This window comes from Candoia aspera, chromosome 7, assembly GCF_035149785.1.
Source record: "Candoia aspera isolate rCanAsp1 chromosome 7, rCanAsp1.hap2, whole genome shotgun sequence".
Classification (NCBI taxonomy): domain Eukaryota; kingdom Metazoa; phylum Chordata; class Lepidosauria; order Squamata; family Boidae; genus Candoia; species Candoia aspera.
The window spans coordinates 74,061,022-74,085,243 of record NC_086159.1 but is presented as its reverse complement, the minus strand read 5'-3'; the positions used below and the strand labels follow the sequence as shown (position 1 = coordinate 74,085,243).

At 41.5% G+C, this 24,222-nt stretch overlaps 1 protein-coding gene across 1 annotated transcript; it reads left to right on the top strand.

Annotated features, from left to right (window-relative positions):
* The first annotated feature begins 4,566 nt into the window (after positions 1-4,566).
* On the top strand, positions 4,567-23,624 carry STK38L (serine/threonine kinase 38 like). The gene is made up of 13 exons (XM_063308120.1): positions 4,567-4,708; positions 7,258-7,309; positions 10,341-10,463; positions 11,218-11,301; positions 12,223-12,346; positions 13,294-13,448; positions 14,520-14,622; positions 15,565-15,626; positions 16,041-16,158; positions 16,599-16,722; positions 17,511-17,606; positions 20,957-21,048; positions 22,541-23,624. Exons 1-13 carry the CDS (start codon positions 4,575-4,577, stop codon positions 22,666-22,668), a joined length of 1,395 nt encoding a protein of 464 aa, XP_063164190.1. The 5' UTR covers positions 4,567-4,574; the 3' UTR covers positions 22,669-23,624.
* Positions 23,625-24,222: the final 598 nt, after the last annotated feature.

The window sequence follows — 24,222 nt, the reverse complement described above, 5'->3', positions numbered from 1 at the left end:
TGGTCACTGAATCTGTGTTTGACTGGTCTCCTGGGATGAATCAAAGGCTGTGCCTTTCTAACTGTGACCAGGCATTGGAGTCTGATGGGGCTTTGTGATTATCAACATGGGGGTGATTATTTGTTGATTCCATTTATATCTCCCCGTTCTTTCATGGAGCCAGAGGAAGCCTAAGTGGTTTTTCCCTTCTCCTGTTTTATTTTCCCAGCAATTCTGCATGGGTGATTATGCTGAAAAATAATGACTTGTCTTAAAATTAGCCACAGAACTTAGCAGCGATATCTAATTCAAGTCCATCCGCTGAGCTGCCACATTTCCCTGCTATCTAGCCAAGAGATGGAAAGGGATGATGGTTACTTTCAGATAGGCAGTATTTGTCTTGATTAGGGAAGGAAGTGGTGAATAGTAAGAACTGGTACTGACTAACAGACCTTAATAAAATAATGCAGTGTTTCATCAGATGAAAATTCTCTAGTTTTTCCATTTTCATTGGAGTTACAGTCACCTTGGGGGTTTTGTTTCCAGCTCTTTAGTTTTGGGTATATAGGTAGTCCTCGCTTAACGACTACATTTGAGATCTGAATTTTGGTTGCTAAGCAAGGAGGTCATTAAGCGAATCTGACCCAATTTTATGACCTCTTTTGCAGTAGCCATTAAACGAATCACCATAGTTAAGCAAACCACATGGTCGTTAAGCAAATCACACCATTCCCCATTGATTTTGCTTGCCGGAAGCTAACCGAGAAAGTTGAAAATGGCGATCACTTGACCAAGGGACGCTGTGACGGTCATAAATGTGAACCAGTTGCCAAGCGCCCAAATCGTGATCACGTGACCACGGGGACACAGCAACAGTCGTAAGTATGAGCACTGGTTGTGAGCTGTTTTTTTAGCACTGTCATAACTCTGAACCATCACTAAAGGAATGGTCATTAAGTGAGGACTACCTGTTTTTTTTTGGTGGTTTCTGTATTTGTCATGAGTACTGATGGCGAGCAGGAGGGGGCCTCTATCCAGGTGGGAAAACGCAGGCGTAGTACTGAGGAATTAAGCAGCCATTCAAAGAGACACAGATCAGACCCGCCTTGACTTTGGGGTTTATCTGTCTGGGTTTTTCCCACGCTTCTTCAGTTTGTCAGGATTTTCTGTCTTATGTAGCAGTAATAAACACTAGAGACCTATTCCTCGTCTCAGCGTGATTCCTGACTGTTAGGAAAGTATTGGTATATATAAGAATGACAAGAAAATAAGGGTATCTGTGTGAAGGGGGAGATCCAAAAAGTAGAGATGGTGGTCATGACTGTGTGATCTAAGCTGCTGCCCCCTTTGTATGTGTGTGCAGTGGGTCTCACACATATAAAAAGGGGCAGGGTGGTTGCTCATGCAGTTACAACTGCCATTTTGACTTTCTTGACATACACATACACACTAGATTCTTGGTCTTTTTACTGAGCAAAACAGAAAACTCAGTAAGTTTAGGGTTAGGGTGAAGAGATACTTATTTAAAAATCCTTTTATAGATATGTGGATTTCCTTTTTTAGCTATTTTATTCTATAATAGCCAATTAGGCATGAAACATTGGAAGTGATCAAAATACCTTCTGTGGTTTCTGTTTATAATTTATTTGCATACCCTCTCCCTGTGAACAGTTTTAGGTTGATGGTGAAAACTTCTTACTTGGGTTATATTTGTATACAGTTCTGTTCTTTATTATGACATTATAATCCATAGAATGGGACACCATATCACAGAGGTTGCAATATTTGTATGAATGAATTCTTTAAGACTTGTTATGGAATCCCTGATGCTTCTGAAAATGTCTGCATTTAAATTGATATTGGCATCTGTATGTAGGTAGAAAATACAACTGCCTCACATTCTGGTTTAATGTCTTCTTGATTTAATATCCCTGTGCATTAGTGAGTTCCTGTGCTAGACTGTGTTGTGTGCTTCTCTGGTAATTTGGATTTAGACCTTCAGAAACCAGACAGCAGATGGAAAACCCAAACAGAAATTTTGAGTAGAGAGCTATGTTGTCTTTTTCCTTTTTGAAAGCACAACCTGTGAATCTGGAACATAGGGAGTGGTAAATGGCTGTGTAAGAAGGTAGAAATCTGGCAAATGTTTCTGTTGGCAGCATTTTTCTAGTAGTAACAAAATTTTAATGCCAACAAACTTTGCCACTACATCTGCTCAATTCACTGGTAACGTTGATCGCGATGAATGGTACTATGCAATGTAATCTCCTTTTTCATAACCTCTGTTTATGGCACTGAGTTAGTGTCCCTAGAGTACAAAACGTCATGTTAGCAGGACTACAGAACCTGCCTCCTTGGAACCTGCAGAGGGTAGCCATAAGCATGGAGGCACCTTCAAATGTTTTGGTGTCTCATTCCCACAATTTCTTGCCTTTGGTCATGTTGATCCCTGGTCCAAAACTTCTGGAGAACATCGAGTTCCACATCTTTTACTGAACCTGTGGAAAACTGATCATCCAATGAGTAATTATTCATATTCTTCTTCCTTCTTGGGCCCTACCCCAGATTAATGAGATTCTCAATACTTTGCAGTCTTCTAGCAAAACCATTTCAGGGCTGAGATTGTGTTGTTACCGCTTTTTAACTTTACTATAGGCACAAGTAAAGTATTTAACTTTACTACAGGCACAAGTAAAACCACAAGTAAAACCACCAAGAGGTGGTGGTTTTATGTCCTGCTGTTAAGAAAGAGTTGTCCTCTCCTTGTCTGTTGCCTGGAGAGAACAGTTCTTGCCTTATGATAGACAAATAGGCTCTCACTTTGTGTCTCTGGTAGCATGCATACTTTTGATTAGCCTTCTCCTCTTTTTCTCAGAGGAAGATCACAATTTATATTTCTAACACTCCTCAGGAGGGGGAATTGGGATCCAGGGAGTTTGCCTAAAGGACACGTTTTCAGAGCCCTAAATTGCCTTTCTCCAGGAAATTCTATCTCCTTATATAACTCTTTCTCTCTTATGAATTAAGATGTGAGTCATGTTTTTGCAGATGCTTCCTCTTAGACTTTTCCCTGGAAATAAGAACAGGACCTTGTTTGTGAAATCCCATCCCTTCCAGGGAGCTATTAAGTGGTCCCAGATTCATTCAAGATTATGCTTTCCATTTTTCTCAAATAAAATGGGGAAGCATTTTTAACCTCAATTGTGTAAATAGTTCCCTCTCTGCCAATTTGACCAGGGGGGAAAAAAAATTCCTAAGCCAGCTAGGGCTGACAGAGAGAATAGAGGATTGTATTCCTCCAGTGACTTTTCTATGCTGTGTGCACAACTAGAGTTTCCCGTTTTGGCAAACTATTTTGGTCGCGTGCACACTCCTCCGTAAGGCTGTTAATCTATTTGTATGCCATTGCTTCTCAGCTGCGGCTACTAGGCCAGTGTTTAAATATAAGGCTATTATATTCAGGACGCTTTTATTGGCAAGCCACTTAAAAGGCCTATTTTGGGGCAGAACATCCCCCTCTGCTTCTGTTTCAAGATAAAATACCAGACAACTCTGCTTATGGCATTCAGATCTATGTACCGGCTAGCAACAAGTCAAAACTAGCTGGGAAAGGAGGTGATTGATCCAAGGAAGAGAGCAATGTTTATTGTAATCCTCCTTGCTCTAGGTTTTCCATTTCCTCTGTGCCACATACAGTAGTTGTGGTGCCAGTGTTTTAGCTGCTGTACTCTAGATAGTATCTCAGCACCAGGCCAACCGTGGCTGATCTTGGAAGCCAAACCAGGTAGGGCATGCTTAGTACTTGGACAGGAGACCACCAGGGAACTCCTGGAGCGTAGGCTAGATTGAAAAGTTGAACAAACATTGTAGAAGAAGGCAATGGTGAAACCGTTCTGTATTGCTGCCCAGAAAAATACAGGGGTGTGTCCACAAAATCCCCAGGAGTCAAGCTTGACTTGAGGGCATCTTTACGTTTATATAATACTGAACAAGGCATTCAGGAAACTCCTTTCAAGCTGTACTGATGTGCCCTAACTTCTTTTACATCTGCCTTGAAGTTTGCATTGACTTGGATTTCACTCAGATGGGCATGAGCTCTTCTTTTGAGGGAGACATAAATTAAGTTTCAGATGGGCCAATTTCTCTCTCCTACTGCTGGCATCCTGGAAACAGGCATTTTTTTTTCCTTTTTCCTTCACAGCTGTCACTTTTTTATAATGTATGTAGGTCGTCACTGAACTGGAAAAGCTAACAGCAGCTTACTAAATACCTTTTGATTGTCCAATCTCTTTCATTTCTTTCTGCATTTTTCTGCAGGACACCTAGGCTGCTGCTGTTTGGAGCCCAGACTGAAAACACTGACACAAATTGCCTGAGTGAAAGAACATTGCTTCTTGCATGATTCAGGCTGGGCTTATTCACTTCAGATTTTTATAGGTGTGTGAGTGGTAGAACATCCCACCTTGCCAAAAATTAACATTGGAAGAAACTCTGTATTCCCACCATGGGGTTGTGTTTGGGGGGGAGACAAGGAGCAATTTTTATTTCATTGAGTAATTATGATTTTATGGACTCTGTTTCAGTGCACGTTAACTATGGCAATGACTGCAGGGACTCCAGCGTCTTTTCCCATGAGCAGCCACACCCGAGAGCGAGTCACAGTGGCCAAGCTTACACTGGAGAACTTTTATAGTAACCTCATCTTACAGCATGAAGAAAGAGAAACCAGGTACTTGGGGTCCCTTTCTGCTTTAATATCAAACCTTTGGTGAGGTTTATACATCGCGTGGAATTCTGCTGTTGGGGACAGCGCCTGTTTGGAACAAGAGCTGCCTGGCTGTAACCAAAATTGATTTGCCTGGAGGTGTCCACATAGATGGAAGCGATCAAAAGCTTCCTTAGGTTGCACCCTTACTTGGAAGGAAGTCCTCTTGAATGCCCATGGGGTGTATTTCTGAGCAATCATTTATTTATTTATACCCCAGCTTTTTCCTCGGGGAAGTACTGCAGGTGCTTAGTACAACAGAATATCCAACATCATAATGTGAAAAGTTGAAACATAGAAATTAAACTGAACACTAAACTAGGTAGCACCTGAAAGGCAGCACCTTGGCTAGTATGTTATGGTGGCTAAGAAGTTGGGCAAGAGCTTGGGAGACCCAAGTTCTTCTGAGGAGACCTCCGCCACAGAAGCTTACTGAGTGACTCTGAGTCATTCTTTCTTAGTTCAGTTTGCCTCACCGGCTTGTTGTGGGAAGCAATGGGAGGAGGGAGTACTGGAAGAAGGGTGGGATATACATCTAATGAATACATAAACTGGGTTAGACTTGGTTAGTACTTCGACAGGAGACCACCAGGAAATTGGGGGAGGGGGGTGGGAACCATTTTCATACTCTTGCCAAGAAAACCTCATGGATGGGTCTGTGAAGTTAAAGTAAAGGTAAAGGTTTCCCTTGACGTAAAGTCCAGTCGAATCCGACTCTAGGGGGCGGTGCTCATCTCCGTTTCTAAGCCTTGGAGCCGGCGTTGTCATAGACACTTCCGGGTCATGTGGCCAGCATGACGACTCGGAACGCCGTTACCTTCCCGCCGAAGCGGTACCTATTGATCTACTCACATTTGCATGTTTTCGAACTGCTAGGTGAGCAGGAGCTGGGATTAACAACGGGAGCTCACCCCGCCGCGCGGTTTCGAACCGCCGACCTTCCGATCGACAGCTCAGCGGTTTAACCCGCAGCGCCACCGCGTCTGTGAAGTTACAAGGAGACAAATTCAACTCGAAAGAGACTTTACTTAAGCAGTAAAATGAGAAGGGTCCTTACAGTTCCTTTAATTGTTGAGAATCATGTATAAGATTGTAATTTTTTTAACCCTTCTGTCAACCAGAAGACTCAGGCAAATTTTTCTTGGGCGCTACAGCTGTTACTGTGCAGACACCCCTGTTGACAAAGCATATCTGACACGTTGTTTGCCAACTGGAACCTTACCTGGGTGGAGATAACTTGGCCACAGTTACCTACTCTTTGGCAATCACCTGTTAAGACTTTTAGAATGTATTTTGTATGCAGAGTTGCCTTCAAAATCAGTTGGAAGCGGCAGTTGATCTAGCATAGACTGTTAACACATCCAGTCAGTTGCATTGTCTCATGATCGACTGCTGGTTCCCAATGCCAGTTTTGATACGTGAAACTAAGAATGATTTTCTTCTCCTCTACTTACCTACCTGATCTTCAAGATCTTCTGAGACTGTATTTTGAAAGCTCCTCTGCACAAATGTCCAATATGGAGAAGGCCTGTGAGGCTCACCTGATACCTTCTTGATGGACTTTTCAGTGGTTGTTCTTCCCCTAGGTCTTTTAAAAAAACTTATGACTTGCCAGGTGATGGGAACTTTCTGTCTGGGATGCAGTTATGTTTTTCATTGTTGCTTCTGTATTTGTAAGCTACCTGGGATCTTTGATTACAAGTTATGCCAGCTCTATAAATACAGAAATAAATAACTATCTCATAGAAAAAAATAGTTTGAAAACATCTCTTGTTAGCAACTGGTTTACTTCTTCAGATAACTTGCCTCTTTTTTATTGGTGAAAGCGAGAAAAGTTAACCAGGTAAAATGTTTTGCAAATACTTTAGAATGAATTGGGAAGAAAACTGGGGCAAGACATAGAAGAAACCCTCCGTTTTTGTCTTGCCTCATGTATCATGCTGAACTAAATGATGATAGATATGATACGATAGATATGCTGAGCCATAAACTATAATGTACAGACTATAATGCTTGGGTTCAGACATTGCACTAAGCTATAATATGATTTGTTTGACTTTGTTTGGCTTATTGTATAGGTAGCCAATTATGTTCCTTCAGTAAATCATGGTGACATGAACCATGAGTTAATGTGATGCTTGAATCCTGCAATGTGTCTTTTCCCATTCTCTTGGTTTTGGATTAGCATCCAGGAAGGTGAGGGTGTATACTTCAGAGATTTTTGCCAGGTTGAATATATAAAGCACTTTACTTTCCCCTGTCTCAAGTAACAATAAAGATATCTGGAAGAGAACTTGAATAATGTCATAGAGGTAGAATTTGAAAATGAGAGAGGCCCTAACCTTCATCACCTATATTGTGATCTCCAGAATTATTAACTTAACTAGCGTCCTATAACTCATACTTTGGATCCACGTCCTCGTACCGAAGCGTTTTGAGGTGAAATGACAGTCTTTTTCTATTCTAAAATGCAGGTGGTTTCATAATATGTTTTTTATGTACCCCGAACCTAGGCAGAAGAAACTAGAAGTAGCCATGGAGGAGGAAGGCTTAGCAGATGAAGAGGTAATGTGGATGCTCATGAAGCAGAAAGTGTTTACAGTTTTATCGATTGGGATTGGTACTTAGCGATTCATAAATTGCAGGCAATTTTTTTGCATTAATAACATTGGCCAGAAAAAGCCAACAGAAGTAGAAGATGGGATTTTCTTTGCTTGCCAAGTTGGTCGAGATTATGTTTCACAGGGGTGATTCTGATTTGTGAACCGGACAGAAAGAGTATTTCCTGGGAAGAATTAGCAAAGGTTAGCAAGTCTAAATGTCACTTCCTCCTTGGCTGCTTTGTTCCAGCATTAAACTTGCAAGACAGACCAGAACCCTGGAATGTCAACTTTAGAGAGTCTTTATGGGATTCCGTTCTCGCCATGTTATCTTGCGACCTCCTGCTATTTACATCCCAGAAGTAGCTGAGGAAGAGGAAGATGCAATTTGTGGTTCTGTGGAGTCCTTGGTGCTCTCCGAGCTGGGTGGTTTGCTTGCAGATGTTTCATTACCCAACTAGGCCACATCATCATCAATTTGTAGTTCAAAAGCTTTTGTACAAACACTTTTCAACTTGGGATTCTCAAGGAACATCCTCCTGGTAGCATTTGTTGGTTTCAGCCTTAATCTAGCTGTTTTCCAGACAAATTAAAATATTAAAATCTTAGCGGTCTTTCCGCTAGGAATACACAAGATATAAACCAGGACATGATAATCAAACTGAACTGAGTTAGGCTCGCCTTTTGTGCATTTAACAGCTACCCATTTGTGGGATTTTTACAAATGCAGTGCTTTGTATTACAGTCATGTATCACAGAATGAATTATTGCTGCATTATGCTTTTTTTTCCCCAGAATATTCATTTTTGTTGGCAGGAACTGGCAAAAAATATGTTAGCTGTGTCTTATGGGGTCCTTGCCTTTTTCCATCTATTCAGTAATCAGAGTTCTTAAAAGTGAGCTAGACATGGTTATGACTTTGTGCATGTCCTAATGCATGCAACATGTTTCAGTAGCTTCCAGATTAAAAACATTGAAATACAGTCCCTGCAACGAAATAAAAGCTTACAATTAATTAAATAATTGAGATGGCAGCAGTAGAGAGGAGTGTAAAAAAAACTGGACCAGTTTAAAACTGTTCAAAGGCGTGTCCTAAACTGGTTTTATTGCATATAATGTATTTTAAAGCAAATTAGCAATACGCTGATTGAAGTGCTTGCCACTGCTGTTATTGTCCTTAAGTCACCAGGAGACTGTGAGTTCTAGTCCTGCCTTAGGCATGAAAGCCGGCTGGGTGACCTTGGGCCAGTCCCTCTCTCTCAGCCCAAGAGCCAATCAGGTGCGGTATGAGAGTTCTAGTCGCGCCTTGGGCATGAAAGCTGGCTGGGTGACCTTGGGCCAGTCCCTCTCTCTCAGCCCAAGAGCCAATCAGGTGCGGTATGAGAGTTCTAGTCCCGCCTTGGGCATGATAGCCAGCTGGGTGACCTTGGGCCAGTCCCTCTCTCTCAGCCCAAGAGCCAATCAGGTGCAGTATGAGAGTTCTAGTCCCACCTTGGGCATGAAAGCCGGCTGGGTGACCTTGGGCCAGTCCCTCTCTCTCAGCCCAAGAGCCAATCAGGTGCAGTATGAGAGTTCTAGTCCCGCCTTGGGCATGAAAGCCAGCTGGGTGACCTTGGGCCAGTCCCTCTCTCTCAGCCCAAGAGCCAATCAGGTGTGGTAGGAGAGTTCTAGTCCCACCTTGGGCATGAAAGCCAGCTGGGTGACCTTGGGCCAGTCCCTCTCTCTCAGCCCAACTCACCTCACAGCGTTGTTGTTCTTGGGAAAATAGGTGGAGGAACGAGTATTAGGTGTGTTTGCCACCTTGAGTTATTTATAAAAAATAATTAAGGCGGGGTAAAAATAAATAGATAAATAAAATAAGTCCTCCTTCAAAAATAAGAAAAGCAAGGATATACAGTATATGCTTCCTCCAAATTATATTTAATATAATTTTACACAATGCTATCACATTTCTTCCCAAGTCATGACATTAGGACTTGCTTGATCGTGAATGACTTATTATTTGTTCTTTATATCAATGTAAGATGAGACTCATTTTGTTCATAGCATGTGACCAAAGATAGCTCCTCTTTTCACTGGAATAGGTGAAAGGTGGAAACCTTGTATTCAGAGAAATTAGTATATAATGCCATCTTGTGGTTTCAGATGGTATCAAAGTGTAGCAGCCTTTTAAGACAATGCTATTTCAGAATAGTCTGTATGAGGGGGAAAAATCCACTCGAGTAGGGTAAAAATTCACTTGGGTAGGGTTTTATAATAGGGAATAAACTTCTAGATATTAATGATTCCCTTTTCCTTTCTCCTGAACATAGATCATGAACCAGTGGGCATCAAATATACCTATGTATGAATATAAAGCCAGACTATTACACCATGTACTTCTAGAATTTCATGCTTGTAATAGAATTAGCTCTGAGGTCTGTTAAAGCTGATATGCCATGGTTTATTTTTGGATTATCTTGCCCAGGAATGTCATTTTTTTGGTGTCATCAATAATTTTTTGAAAAAAAAAACCTACAAAGTAACATTGCAGAATTGCTGTAGCAGGCATTCTGATAATGTGAGATAGATTGAAGGAGTATCATCCCCATAGAAGAGCTTTGCTGGGCAAGCAAGTGATCTTCCACCAGGCATCATGTTAATCTATCCTATTCCGTGTGAGTTTTCCTATGTTATACTCTAGGGGTTATCTGTGGTATCTTTTTGCATGAGGTGTTGTGGTAAACAGGGGAAGCTTGGATTCTAGCTAGCAGTAGATGGGTCTTTTGGATGTGGGAGAAAGACAGCCAATAGTCCAAAGAATATTCCTTGAGGGCCATCTCGTTGCCTTCAAAACTATCCTTAAGTCTGTACCACACCTGCGTAGGAAAGAAGGTAATTACTTCCCGTTGAATAAAAAAATATATGATCGTATTATTATGAACTGGTTACTCATTCATACTTCTTGTTTGGAGTTATGGCTGCATGTTCATATAACACATAATTATTCCCCTCAGAAAAAGCTACGAAGATCTCAGCATGCCCGCAAAGAGACTGAATTTTTAAGGCTGAAGAGGACAAGGCTAGGCCTTGATGACTTTGAATCTTTGAAAGTGATTGGAAGAGGTGCATTTGGAGAGGTTTGTGATATGGTTTAAGGATTATTTTTCAAGATACCTTCTTGACAAACAACTTTGCAGTGTCGCTGAACCGACTCCGTGAAGTTACTGAGGGCAGTAATAGAATGAGAACAAACCCACAAGGGTGAATAGAGAATGCTTTTTATCATGGTTTTTCACTTCAGATGTTGAGGGATTTTTTTTTTAGGAAAAAAAAAACACATATTAGTTAATTCCTATTATTCCTCATCTATTATTTCGTCATGTCCCCTTGAAGATTTCCAATTTTTAATCTAGCTGGGACTCAATAGTTTCTTCACTTCTCCAGGCAAGGTCATATGTCCACAGTAGACTTCACTAGTCACTGCAGAATGGGTTTGTTGGTTTGTTTGCTTATTGATTTTCCCATTAATTATGTGATTTACCTATCAACTCAGTCCAAATGGACTTTCATGTGCACGCTCCATACATGAAGAAGACCGATATAAATTGATAAATAAATAAAGGATCAGTGCTTTCTTGGCACTGTGCCTTTGTTGCTACTTTCCATTTGGGTTGGCTGATTGTCTTCAAAGGTGACTTCATTTATGGATGCTGCTTGCAAGGATATAGAATTACGGGAGCATCTGGGTGATCTGGAACTGTAGAAGCTAAAGATAGAAAAATGGCCTCTGATGCCAACATTTGCTTTAAGCTTGAGAACAACAGGAGGGGTAAGCTTCATGCTCATTTTGGATTAGTGCTTCAAACTTGCTCCCTTCTTTTAAATCCATAGGTCCGCCTAGTGCAGAAGAAAGATACGGGTCATATTTATGCCATGAAGATACTGCGAAAAGCTGACATGCTGGAGAAAGAGCAAGTATGCCTTTTTTTTCTAAGTACATCTTTAAAGTACATTCAAACCAGTGGCTAAAATAAATATATTTTTGCAGTGAAATGTATTTGTAGTATTGTTCTTAACTAAGGACTATATTCTGTTGTTCCGTAGGCCATGCCATCTGAATCTGGCAGCAAAGTGGCTTATTTTCAATAGCATGATTTTCCATTCCTTTGGGGGAAGTTGTTTTAGCTTTCCTGTTTTTCAAAAGTAAGGGTAAGAAAGGGGAGCAGGACCCCTTTAGGAGACAAAACAATCCCATTTCCTTCCTTGAAGTCCAGAAACAGGCAGTATAAATACACCCAAATGAAGTGTGCTGAAGCCACATTGAAATTTAAGCACAAGGTTAGATGCTAAAATTCCAGGGGTGTCAAGAGAATTGGTGTTTCCTTCACTTTCTTGGAATGACTCCAAAGAAACCTACCCATTTGGGCAGGAAAATTGTATTTTGCTACACCTCCTGCTGCTTTTTTTCTGGAAGGAAAAAAAAGATGTTTCTTTACTACCATTTACATGTCTCTCTAATCCAAACAAGGCTGTAAGAGGCTTACAAAATAGTACATGGAGAGTCAAAATAATGGAAAGAGAAATAGTCAAATGGAAAAACAGAGCCCCAAGGATCATCCAGCCTAAAGCAGGAGTTTGATCATCCCAAATTCCCTCCCAGGTTCTCCAAAACAGCCAGATATCAACAGCTTTCCAAGTAGGAGGATAGGAGCCAATCTGATGAGTGTTGTAGTCCAACCTATTGTGAGTACCCGTGAGTTAAGGAAGGCTGTCTTACACCTGATGTGAATAAATGTCTTCATTGCATGGAAGACTATTTATGTACAGATTGGATTGGTAGGCAAACTGTGTTTTTACTTCAGCATTTTGATTTGATTTGCCATGTTCCTGTTGCAGGTGGCTCATATACGAGCAGAAAGAGATATTCTTGTTGAAGCTGATGGTGCCTGGGTAGTGAAGATGTTTTATAGTTTTCAGGACAAACGCAACCTTTACCTGATTATGGAATTTCTTCCAGGAGGTAAATCATTAGTCCATACCAGTTCAGTGAAAAACTGTGCCGTTCTCCCAAGGCCAACAGTTTGTGTTGACAGTGAGGTCCTCAGTTGTGCAGCAATATTTTTATCTCGTAATGATGGGAAACATTTTATTTGCACTAACCTGGAGTCTGTGCCACAGTAAGATAAATCAGCTGTGCAGCTGAAAACCAACTGAGAAGCTTGGTAGCAAAGGATTTTGCATGGAGTGGACCACATAAAACTTCTGGAATGCTTTCTCCTTATCCCTCAGTAGAGCATCCTTTGTGATAGAGTGCTGTGATTCCATAGTAATTATTGGAGTACTGGAGCTTGTGTCATTTTTATTCACATTTTATTTTATTTTATTTTATTTATTTATTTATTTATCAGATTTGTCACCACCCATCTCCTCCAACCAGAGGGACTCTGGGCGGTTTGCAACACAAAATAAATATACAATAAAAACTCAAATAAAAACACAGTAAAATTCCAATAAAATCCCATTAAAAACCAAAGCAATTTCTTAACTACCCCAGCTCATAAAATCCAGATGGCTATGATCTCTTCAACCATCATGTAGGAGGGGCACTTCAAGGCACCAGCCAACCCCAAATATGTTGATTCTCCTCCCTGCCCCAAGCCTGGTGACAGAGCCAGGTCTTCAACTTCCTCCGGAAGGCTAGGAGCGATGGGGCTAATCTCACCTCCAGGGGCAAGATGTTCCAAAGGGCGGGCGCCACTGCAGAGAAGGGCTGCCTCCTGGACCCCGCCAGATGGAATTCTCTTGCAGACGGGGTCCGCAGCATGCCCTCTCTGCATGACCGGGTGGGATGGGCTGATGAAGCGGGGAAGAGGCAGTCCCTCAGGTAACCCGGTCCCATGCCATTTTCCCATTTTCCACTATCAAAACCAGCCAAGTATAATATATGTACTTTTCCCCCGGATTCAGGTGATATGATGACTTTGCTCATGAAGAAGGATACCCTGTCTGAAGAAGAAACACAGTTTTATATATCTGAAACGGTGCTCGCTATTGATGCTATTCACCAACTAGGTTTCATCCACAGAGATATTAAGCCGGATAATCTTCTGCTGGATGCAAAGGTATACAACGTTCATACATTTCCTCTGTTTTGTGTCCTTGTTCTGGGAGATTCTTGCGGCACCCTCACCCCACTCCTGAAGGGGTTGGGCTGCGGTTGGCTTTGAGATCCCATCTCCTTTTATTAATACAAAAATCTTCTTGAAAAAGGTTGAACGCCCCCCCTCCAAGACCTATTCACTGAAGGGCTGATTTTTTTAATGTATTAAAAAAAATTAATGTATTTAAGAATAAATCACCCTTTACATTTTCATTGTACCATCATGAAACTAGATACCAGCATTTGCTTTAGCTCCATTTGTGTGTCAATTGCGCGCAAATGCGATGAAAGGTGGTTTTGTGCTTGGGCACAACCTGCTGCTTTATGGTTAGATGGTTTAGTCTGAAATTGGAAGAGAAAGGTTTTCACTGAAGGGAAGCAGGGCGGGAAAGATGAAAAGACAGATGGCTTACTCTGTGTTTACATCATGTTCTTTAATTTCTGCTGATATCAAACGAGGCTCAGCCAGGGGCAAATTAAGAAAGGACCTCCTTTTTTGCTTTATTCCATGGAAGAAAAGTATCTTGCTAGTGCTGATGTTTGTGACATTGGGGCTCATTTTCTGCTCCATGGTGAGTAGAAAGCACATAGGTAAATGTCTTCATGATACCTGCATCAGCATCATAGTCTCTGTCAATTCCTGGCATGAGCATACCCTGGTTTATTTACACATTTCTTAGAATTGCTAGTGGCTCTGAAGTCCATTCTTAATGGGAAGCATCTGTTTTGGACCTGATCTTAGAAGGCTTAAGGAGACATATTTGTTGTTGTGAAGAATGGACTAAGACAGTGGCCTTTAACGGTCAATAATAAGGAAGATTAAACAACCTAAAGCCCTCCAGTTGCTTTTGAGCTTCAGTATCCATCAGTTCCAGACAGCAATACCCATAACAAAAAAAGAGTGAGAATTGTAGCCCAAAACATTTGGAGGGCATTGAGTTAGCTACCTCTGTAAATCAAGGAATTGCTCCAGAAGCACATATTTACACCAGTCATATGGATTAATCATATGAGTAATGTTTTCTTTCTGTAGGGCCATGTAAAACTCTCTGATTTTGGGCTATGCACAGGTTTAAAGAAAGCTCACCGAACTGAATTCTACAGAAACCTTACACATAATCCACCAAGTGACTTCTGTAAGTACTGCAAATTCTAGCTTATGATAAATATTCTGCATTCCGTCAGAGGTCTTGATTATTCTACTTTACAAGTTAGGTTTGCTAAGTATGTAAGCATGCGACTCATTTGTTGAAACTCTCTTTTTGAAGGAGGACCCAAACTACCTTCAGACATTGGCTAATTATTATTAATAATTATTAAGTCAGGCATTAAATTCATAGAAGTAACTATTCGCCCTATTTTCCCTAGCCTGAAATTCTGAATCATAGTTTGAATCAAGACTACATCTTACATATAGGGGAAAGTGGTAGAACGGACCATGCCATTTATTTCTGCAAATGAACGGTTTCATTTTTGAAACTTCCTTTCGTGTTTTTTTTCCAGTCCCCAAAATGAAACTCCTTAAATGCCCCTTAAACTCTTCTTGACATCTTAACGTTTGTTTTTTCAGCGAGACTTATTTTTTTTTTAATACAGAGAATTTTTTCAGAATGGCATCCTTCACCTCTAATCCAAATGGGTACAGTTTAGTCCATTTGACATATGCAGGTGAACCCAAAATCCTAGCTGGATTCCCCAAGTTACTCATAATACGTCTTTTGGACAAGGAATTCCACATACATGGATTTTGGTGTCCGGAGGGATTAGAATGTACCATTTCCAGTATTGTAGAAGTTGCTTTCTCTCTTTTTCTCTTCCGTCTCAAAAGTGTTTGTGTAGAGATGCTTTCAGTGCATTCTAATTCTATGTTGGTGATATGTTTGGAAAGTTGGGCGAGGGGGGAATGGTGAAAACAGCTTTCCACGTCCTTCTTGTAGCGCTTGCATAAGAAAAGGCCCTTTCATTCATCCCTGTCATGCAACAACCATTCCTGTCCTGCATTAGAGTCATAAGAAAGCAAAATTTTTAGGATGCTATTAAAATGGAAAGCGTTAACCTAGATCTCTTTTGTGAATCAGCATTTCAGAATATGAACTCCAAGAGAAAAGCAGAAACATGGAAGAAGAACAGGAGACAGCTGGTAAGTGCTTTCCTCAAGAGCTTGTGGAGTTCTGCAGAGTCTTTCCATGTAAAAATGTTTCATGGAACCTACATGGTCTCCAAGGCCTCTTTGTAGCCCCATGATTTTCAGAGAATGCATGAAAACCTAACTAGATGGCATAGGTAGTCCTCGACTTACGATCACAATTGGGACTGGAATTTCCATCGTAAGTCGTCGTGGTCGTAAGTTGAGTCGCCACATGACTGGACCCGATTTTACGGCCATTTTTACAGTGGTCGTTAAGCAAATCCAGCTTCCCCAATGGGTGTTTTTTGGCCATCGTAACTTCGGACCATTGTTAAATGAACAGTCGTAAGTCAGGGACTACCTGGAAGACTCTGGATTTTTTTTAAGGTTGGCTGAATCTCTCTCTCTTCAAAATATCCTTTTCAGGCCTATTCTACTGTTGGGACACCAGATTACATCGCCCCAGAAGTTTTCATGCAAACGGGTTACAACAAATTATGTGACTGGTGGTCTTTGGGAGTGATTATGTATGAAATGCTAATAGGTAAGAAGAACAAATGGGACCTACAATAAAAAGATGTGGTGAAGGATCAAGAACTCTGTCTAGCCTCCCCTGCTCCCACTGTCCATAACCCCTTAAAATAGTCAGTTTTACGACCCACTTGGCATGTTTGGCCGTTCTGGGGGGTGGCTGTTTAGAGTTTTGTTTTTCTAAACCTGGTTTGGATTGCTGCAAACTTTTGGCTTCCTTGAAGCAGGCTGAAGCGCCCCCCCCCCTTGTGTCAGAATGGTACCATTTTGGCTGCTTTAAGACAAGAACTCAGATTCTTGGTGGCTTTCCTTCATTTCTAAGGAAATTGCTTTTGGTGGGAGAACCATGGGGAAACACATGACAGAGTAATAAGATGCTGTATATCAGATTCATTCCAAGTTCTTTCATCTTGCTTGTATAGTTCAACGTTTTGATTTTCTACCACTCTACAGGATACCCCCCTTTTTGTTCTGAAACGCCCCAAGAAACATACAGGAAAGTTATGAATTGGAAAGAAACTCTGGTATTTCCACCTGAGGTGCCCATTTCAGAAAAAGCAAAGGACTTAATCTTAAAGTAAGTAGATCCTGTGCTTCCCCTACATGGGTAGGAAACCCATTAATGAATGGTTGTGTTAGCATGACATTTATAATCCACTTTCCTTTGCCATTATCTCTGCCATTATCCTGGGGAAGCTTGCCAACATTGCTCTATTGCATGATAGAATTGCTCTTCGCAGAAACTTAGCTTACAGTGGAAAGGAAGCAAGTTCAGACAACATAGATTTGAGAGAAACGGTAGGAGAGTGAAGCTTTTTCCGAAGGTATGATTGAAAGGGGATGTTATAAAGAAGTCTATCACTTTTTGTTTGTCAGTACCCAACTGTTTGGGCTTTTAATCAAATGCCGTCTGTCCTGCAAGTTTCCTACATTTGAAAAGGGCTTTAGAAAAGATCTACTTAACACCCCCCCCCCCCCATGGAAAAGGTTAGAAAAGATGAGCATCTTTTCTGAGAACTTGTGAAAATAGGAATTTCAGGCTGGGTGTAGGTATAAAAAGAGCAGTGGTCTTCTCTGACAGCAAGATCTGTAGCTTCCCCACCAGGCCCGCAACTAGGGGCAAACATGGATTCTGCGCCCATTTTGGTGCCCCCCCAGTTCTCATTTTGGCACCCCCCAGCGCTGCACCCCAGGTCACATGCCCTGCTTGCCCCCCCCCCCAGGTGTGGCCCTGTTTCCCACTTTGTATCAAACTCATTTTTAAAAGCAAATTGTTCTAGGCTAGGAACTGTGGGTTTTTTCTATCATTTACCAGTTTGGTGATAAGTTTTCTTCCCCTTTTTGTTAATCTTCCCTCTCTTCCAGATTTTGCACTGATGCTGAAAACAGAATTGGTAGCAATGGAGTAGAAGAAATTAAGAGTCACCCATTTTTTGAAGGTGTTGACTGGGCACATATCAGGTACAACTAGGAAAAAACAAAATCTATAAGATTATATTAAATGTTAGGGATACGCAGCCTTTTAGATCCCAGGCAGGAGCCACATGCTGCATCTCTCAGGACCTCCTTAAAGAAGCTGCATATTTTCCTGGGTTTGCTTGGTAGCCATATAGGCCCCTCTAAAAACACATACAAGTTAAGGGGGCACCGACAGGATTCAACAAGGTACTTCTGAGCAGGCCTGGGCATCCTGTCATCACCTTGAATCAACATGTATTTTCCTGGGATTGCACAGCTGAAGACACAGATTCTTTAAGGATACATTAACAGGTATTGTGTGCTCCCCTGGGCTACCTGAAAACACCTTTCTGGCTTCAGATCCCAGATGCTGTAAGTCCTTATTAGATTGAGCTATTTATTGTATGGGTTTATATCTGTTTATATGTATAATGACTACTAGGGTTACATTAGTGGGTCAGTGTGCAAGGTCATGTGCATGTCTGTGCATGCACACAAGGTTCCATCATGAAACATTCTGCCTCTTGAAACTGGACATTCCAGTCTTGGAACACGATTCCCTTGTGGTCTGGAAGTAGTTGCGCCTTGAAAAGCCTCATTCAGGTTTGAGATGTCCTTTGTCCACAGTCTAAAGATCGGAATCATGCAGTCAGTGATTTGATGGAAGCAACTGCTGGATTTTGGAGAAGCTGGATAGAAAGAAAATTGATGCTTTTGAACTTTGGTGTTGGAGAAGACTCCTGAGAATGCTGTGGATAGCCAAGAAAACAAATGAATCATTAAAAAGATCATCCCAGAGTTCCCTCTCGAAGCACAAATGACCAGATTCAAATTATCATACCATGGAGAGATTAGCTCTCTAGAGAAGTCTATAATGCTGAGAAAGGCAGAAGGAAAGGAAAGAAGATCAGCAAAAAAGTGTCTGGTCTCAATTACAGTAGCGATGTGTGCACCAGTGTAAGATCTGAAGAACCAGGTTGAGGATAGATTGTCCTGGAAAATACTTGGTTGCCAACCGTCGACATCGACTTGATGGCACATCATTCATCCATCCGTTGAAAGTCTGGGGGGAAGAGGAGTGGCTGGAGAACAAATCATCCCTCTTTTGGGGCACATATGTAGAGAGACAGGCCCCCACGTGCCACTTCAGTTATTAAAAACCACTAATGATTTCCACCCACTATAACATGTTCTAGATAATATAAGAGAATCTGCTGTTCTTGGGAAGAGATGGGAAGAAAAAAGAGAAAGAGTTAATAAAAAGGGGCAGGGGGCCAGGAGAAAGAGAGAATTCCATAGTATGAAGACCATTTCTTTTTTCATTTGTGAGAATCCAGGAGCTGAAAGAGCAGTGATGGTTATCAAGCTCTGGTTTAGCCAAATCATATTGCAAAGTATCACAAATGCAGATTCCATCACTTTTACAGCAGACAAAAGCTGAATTTGAGCTTTCAGAAGAATAAGGCCATTTCCCATGAGGATGACTCAGCTGGTTGGCTGCAAACCAATTCCTTTCTGACAATAAAGGGGAAGGCTGATTGTCTTGATCCATGCCCACATCTTTCAGAACTGAGCACTGTCTGTTCTATGTATTTTCAATATATTTCTTAGTTTTATAACCTGTCTATCCTCTAGCAGCTCACGGTGGCATGCATAGAACTGCTCATTTTTCCCCCACAACAGCAACTTGGTGAGGCCATTTGGGCTATGAAAGTGAGTGAGAAAGTGGCCCCAAATAAGTTTCCGTGGCTCCGGGCAGATTTGAACAAAGATCTCCCTGATTCTGGTCCAACAACGCTGCAATATCAGAATAAGGTTTACAGATCGTTGTAGTACAGGAAAGTGTGGGTTGCAAAATTTAGCTGGAAACATGCGAATTTTCACCAGGTGGTGAAAATCATTTTTTTAATGCTAGGCACAATATTTCCCCTTCCGCAGGGTAGATGCTCTAAAACCCCACAGTGAATCTGGGGAGATTGCAACAATACAGCATGTTCTACTTCACTGTCCTCTCTGTAGAAAGCTCTGCAGAGTGATATTTTGGCCCTTCTGCACCAATCCCTAGGCAGAATGGACGAGTTCTCTATTAAGCTTCTTCATGATAACACAAAACAGTCTACTGCTTGTACGGTGGCCAAACTCTGTGTAGCTGCAGTTAAAACAAAGCAACTGAGTATGCAGCGGTGGCTGAGTCCTGCTCTTGCTGATGTAAATATTTTTGGAAATGAAGCTGCTTTGGAGTTCTCTACCTGTTGAGGATCCTGATTAGTCTTATTTGTGTGGAGAGCCTTCATGAACAGAGAGAGTTTTCCTTTGCAAGCACGCATCCTGAACCTTTGGAGGGCGGTGATAACAGAACAGGACTAGTGTTCGCATTCCCCACGACCATACAGTATGGGAGCCTTTCTTCAGTGGACCCAAGCATCTTCATCTTCCTCTCGTACTGCATTCTCAGCACATGCAGGAGAACCTCCCCAAATTCCAGATAATTATTTATGGGGAAAAGAAATTACTTAAAGGAAAAAGAACCTCGTTCCCCCTTGAGTCAAATATGACAGTTGGAGTAAAAATGAATTATGCAGCAGGTAACCCAATTTCTAGGGACGCGGTGGCGCTGCGGGTTAAACCGCTGAGCTGCCGATCGGAAGGTCGGCGGTTCGAAACCGCGCGGCGGGGTGAGCTCCCGTTGCTAGTCCCAGCTCCTGCTCACCTAGCAGTTCGAAAACATGCCAATGTGAGTAGATCAATAGGTACCGCTTCAGCGGGAAGGTAACGGCGTTCCGTGTCGTCATGCTGGCCACATGACCCGGAAGTGTCGACGGACAACACTGGCTCTAAGGCTTAGAAACGGAGATGAGCACCGCCCCCTAGAGTCGGACACGACTGGACTTTACATCAAGGGAAACCTTTACCTTTACCTAACCCAATTTCTGTTGCCAGTTTCTGGTATTCAACAGAACTCGTAATAGTGGCATGCCGGGGGTGTCAAAAAAGTCAAGATGGAGCCACCATCTAGCAATTAAAGCTCCATTACTTGGCTTCCTACACCCCAACCACCCCATGGGCATCCCGACTCAAAATTATCTGGGAAAAAGTGGTATGGATAAAATGGCAGATATGGTGATTGAATAAGAGCAAATGCAGAAGATCAGAGAGAAGACGGGATGAGTCCGATCTCAGTTGACCACAAGACACCTACATGCGTTTATGAAGGAAGTGGCGGATAACTCTGTGTGGGTGTTGGGGGTTATTGTGCTATTTTAAATATTTTGGAGCAAGGTTAAATTGTGCTGTCTGATGATGATACAGTTGCTCGCATGGTTGATTTCTGTGATGTTTGTGTTTTGTTTTAGGGAAAGGCCAGCTGTGATCACTATAGAAATCAAAAGTATAGATGACACTTCCAATTTTGATGAGTTCCCAGAATCTGATATTTTACAACCAGGTGAGTGCAGACATTAATGCAGCAATACCCATTCTTCTGGCATTGGGCGATAGCTTGCTTTTGTTCTCTTAATGGCTACCTCTCACCTTAAAGTTTAGCAAGCTTCTTACAATCATAGGGTTGGAAGGGAACTTGGAGGTCTTCTAGTCCAACCCCTTGCTCAGGGCAGGAATATTCAGGCCATCCCAGACAAAAGGCTGTCCACTCTTTGCTGGAAAACTTCCAGCAATGGAGCACCCATGACTCAGGAGGCAGGCTGTCCCACAATTTTTATAGCTCTTACAGTCAGGAAATCCATCCATATTTCTAGTTTGGATCCCCCTCTACAAAGCTTCCATAGATTGGTTCTTGTCCTACCTTCAGGTGCTGTGGAGAGTAAGTCCCCACCATCCTTCCTGCAACAGAGCTTCAAGTCTAGGAAGACTGCTATCGTCTCTCTCCTTAGCCTTCCCCTTTTAAACTAAACATGCCCAGTTCATTGGAGCGTTCTGCGTAGGCCTGCAAGCCCTCACTTCCTTCTTTTTCTGTGCATTAACACTCTGAATAATGGGACACGCTGAATGTCCTGATGTTTCAGATGGGAGAAGGGTGGAAGCAGATGGATCTTTGGGAACATATTTTACAACAATTTTCAAGCCAGCTTAACTGGATTTAAGCTTGTAAAATTTACTGAAATAGAAGAATAAAGGTTTACTAGAAGAAAAGGCAAGAGAGAGAATGAAATATTGGCCAGATGGGCTAAGGAGAGTGAAAAAGCTTCTCTTCTTGGTTACTACATGGACATATCCCATGTGTTTTGCTGGCAACGATACAGAAGGATCAGAGTACCATATATACTTGAGAATAAGCTGAGAATTTTAGGTGCCCAAATACACCTGAAAAGTTGGGCCTAGCTTATCTGCGGATGGGTTTATCCACAACTACATACAGTAATACTTTTTAAAAGTGCCCATATATCCCATACATAGTCGCATATAAGTCCATCCGTGGAGAAGCTGACTCTCACATTTTTAACCAAAATACCACGAAAAATGGATAATCCGTGGATGACCTATGGATAAACCAATTGTGAAAATCAAAACATACGAACATTTCAAGGGTTGGCTGATCTGTGGATGGGCTTATACATGAGTATATATGGTATTTATTTTTTCCAGTAGTTATACTACCAAATTTAAAAGGACTCATGGCAGTATTGTGAATAAAAGTTATCCCAAGCATTTTAAAGAAATCTTGGTTGGTTTTTAGTTGCATCTACTCCCCAAGGCTCAGAGCAGCGTACACAGAAAAAACCTAGAAGATAAAAAACAAACAAGAAACAATATTCAACAGTTTACTTATAGATACCAGATCTAGTTCTTACTTTGTACGGTTTAATAATAAATATGTAGTTGAAAACCACCTTCCTACTTTGCATTTAAATTGATCTTACATGGAAGCTGGACCACTTGCACCCATCTGTGTCCTCAAAATCCATATTTTTGCATTCTAGTGCCAAATACCACCGAACCGGATTTCAAGTCCAAAGACTGGGTTTTTCTGAATTATACCTACAAGAGATTTGAAGGGCTGACTCAGCGGGGCTCAATCCCTTCTTATATGAAAGCAGGGAAGTTGTGAAACGCAGCAGAAAAGGAAATTTAATTAAGAACTCAGGTACTGTGTCCATCTCTGCTTGGCCTCAATTTTGACATTCTGCAACATTCACACAGACTGGAGCCCGTGGACTTTGCCCAGAAATTAGGGAATTCTACCGGATTAGGATTTCTAAGACTACTATAGACAATTAGTTGGCAGTGCCAGCTGGCGGCTTCTTTTAATAGTGAATATTTTTGTTAACTTTATTACAACAGAGGTACTGGAATTAAAAAAAAAAAAAAGGAATAGATGTCCTCTTTGTATCTGCACTGCCGAAATGTATGTTAAAAGGTCAGTTCTGCCTCTTGTATGTAATGTGGCTTGGTTTGAACTGTGCTATGTTCAATTTGCCCAGGAGTTAAAAAGATAATGTGTATGTAAGAAGCAACATTGTGTTTCTCAGTAAGGTTGCTCCGTTGTGTATTCACCTGGGCAGCGATTTAGGTAGAACGTATGAAAAAAGAAAAGAATCAGAAGCCACGGTTTGTAGCATTGTTCCCTGCAGATGAAGGGTGGTGATTTAGGAAGCTGTCATAGGGTTACTTAAATACATTTAACGGTCCAGACCAGCTATTTTTGAAGGTTATTTGCCACACTTACTGGCTTAACGCTCAAGCTCAGGGCTGCTAGTTTTAACACTAAAGAGAAGTTACTATTTCAGATTGTAACTAGTAGTCAAACTGGGATAGAACTGGGTCAACCAAGAGATGCTCATCTGCCGATTTTCAGAAGTAAGAGGGCACTTTTATCAAATAAAAGTGCGTTACAGCTTTCATCTTAATAGCTGGAAACATCTAGGGGAAAAAAATTGGTCGAAATTCAGTATTTAGCTTATTTTTTTGCTCATTTCATTTCCTTCTGAATTTAACATGGCTATGATAGTTTGTGCCATTTAGTTCTCCTCTGAGTACCAAAGATCCTGAAATAGCTTGACCGATTCTTTTTCTTTTCCTTTTCCAGAATTGTAACGTGGTTCACTTCTCTTTAACGTGGGGTACTAAAAAGGATAAAACTTTTGCTTTCCATGTTTTGAACTTGTCAAATTCTTCTGAATTTAAATCCTGGAAATTGCTGGTTTAGTGAAGTTAGGGTAGGGTATCATATTTATTTATTTTTATAAGGGGAGCGTGAGTCAACGATGAATCAGAAAATCAGAACCATAGCGGGACAGAGTTCTAGCAAGCGTGCTACTTCAGAAGTGCAGCATTTTCCCAGTTAAAGGGAGAAAAAAATAGAAGAGCTCCCACATGTAGTCAACAAGCACTATGTTGTATAAAGGCTAGCTGGTTTCCCCTGACATTCTAACTTTCTGCAGGCAAGGATTTTTCATCTGAAGGTCCCTTCCAACCTGTCCATTTTCCCACCTGACTTGTTAAAATCATTCAATCCAAGGAGGGCAGTGCAAGAAATAAGTAACAGGCAGGGGTTTTTATGTGGGGATAATCCAGAAGTAAACCAGGATTGCCAGCCCTTGGAATAATATTATGAATAGGAAGGATGCCTGGGAAATTGCCCTGGTGATCTGGTTTGCTAGAG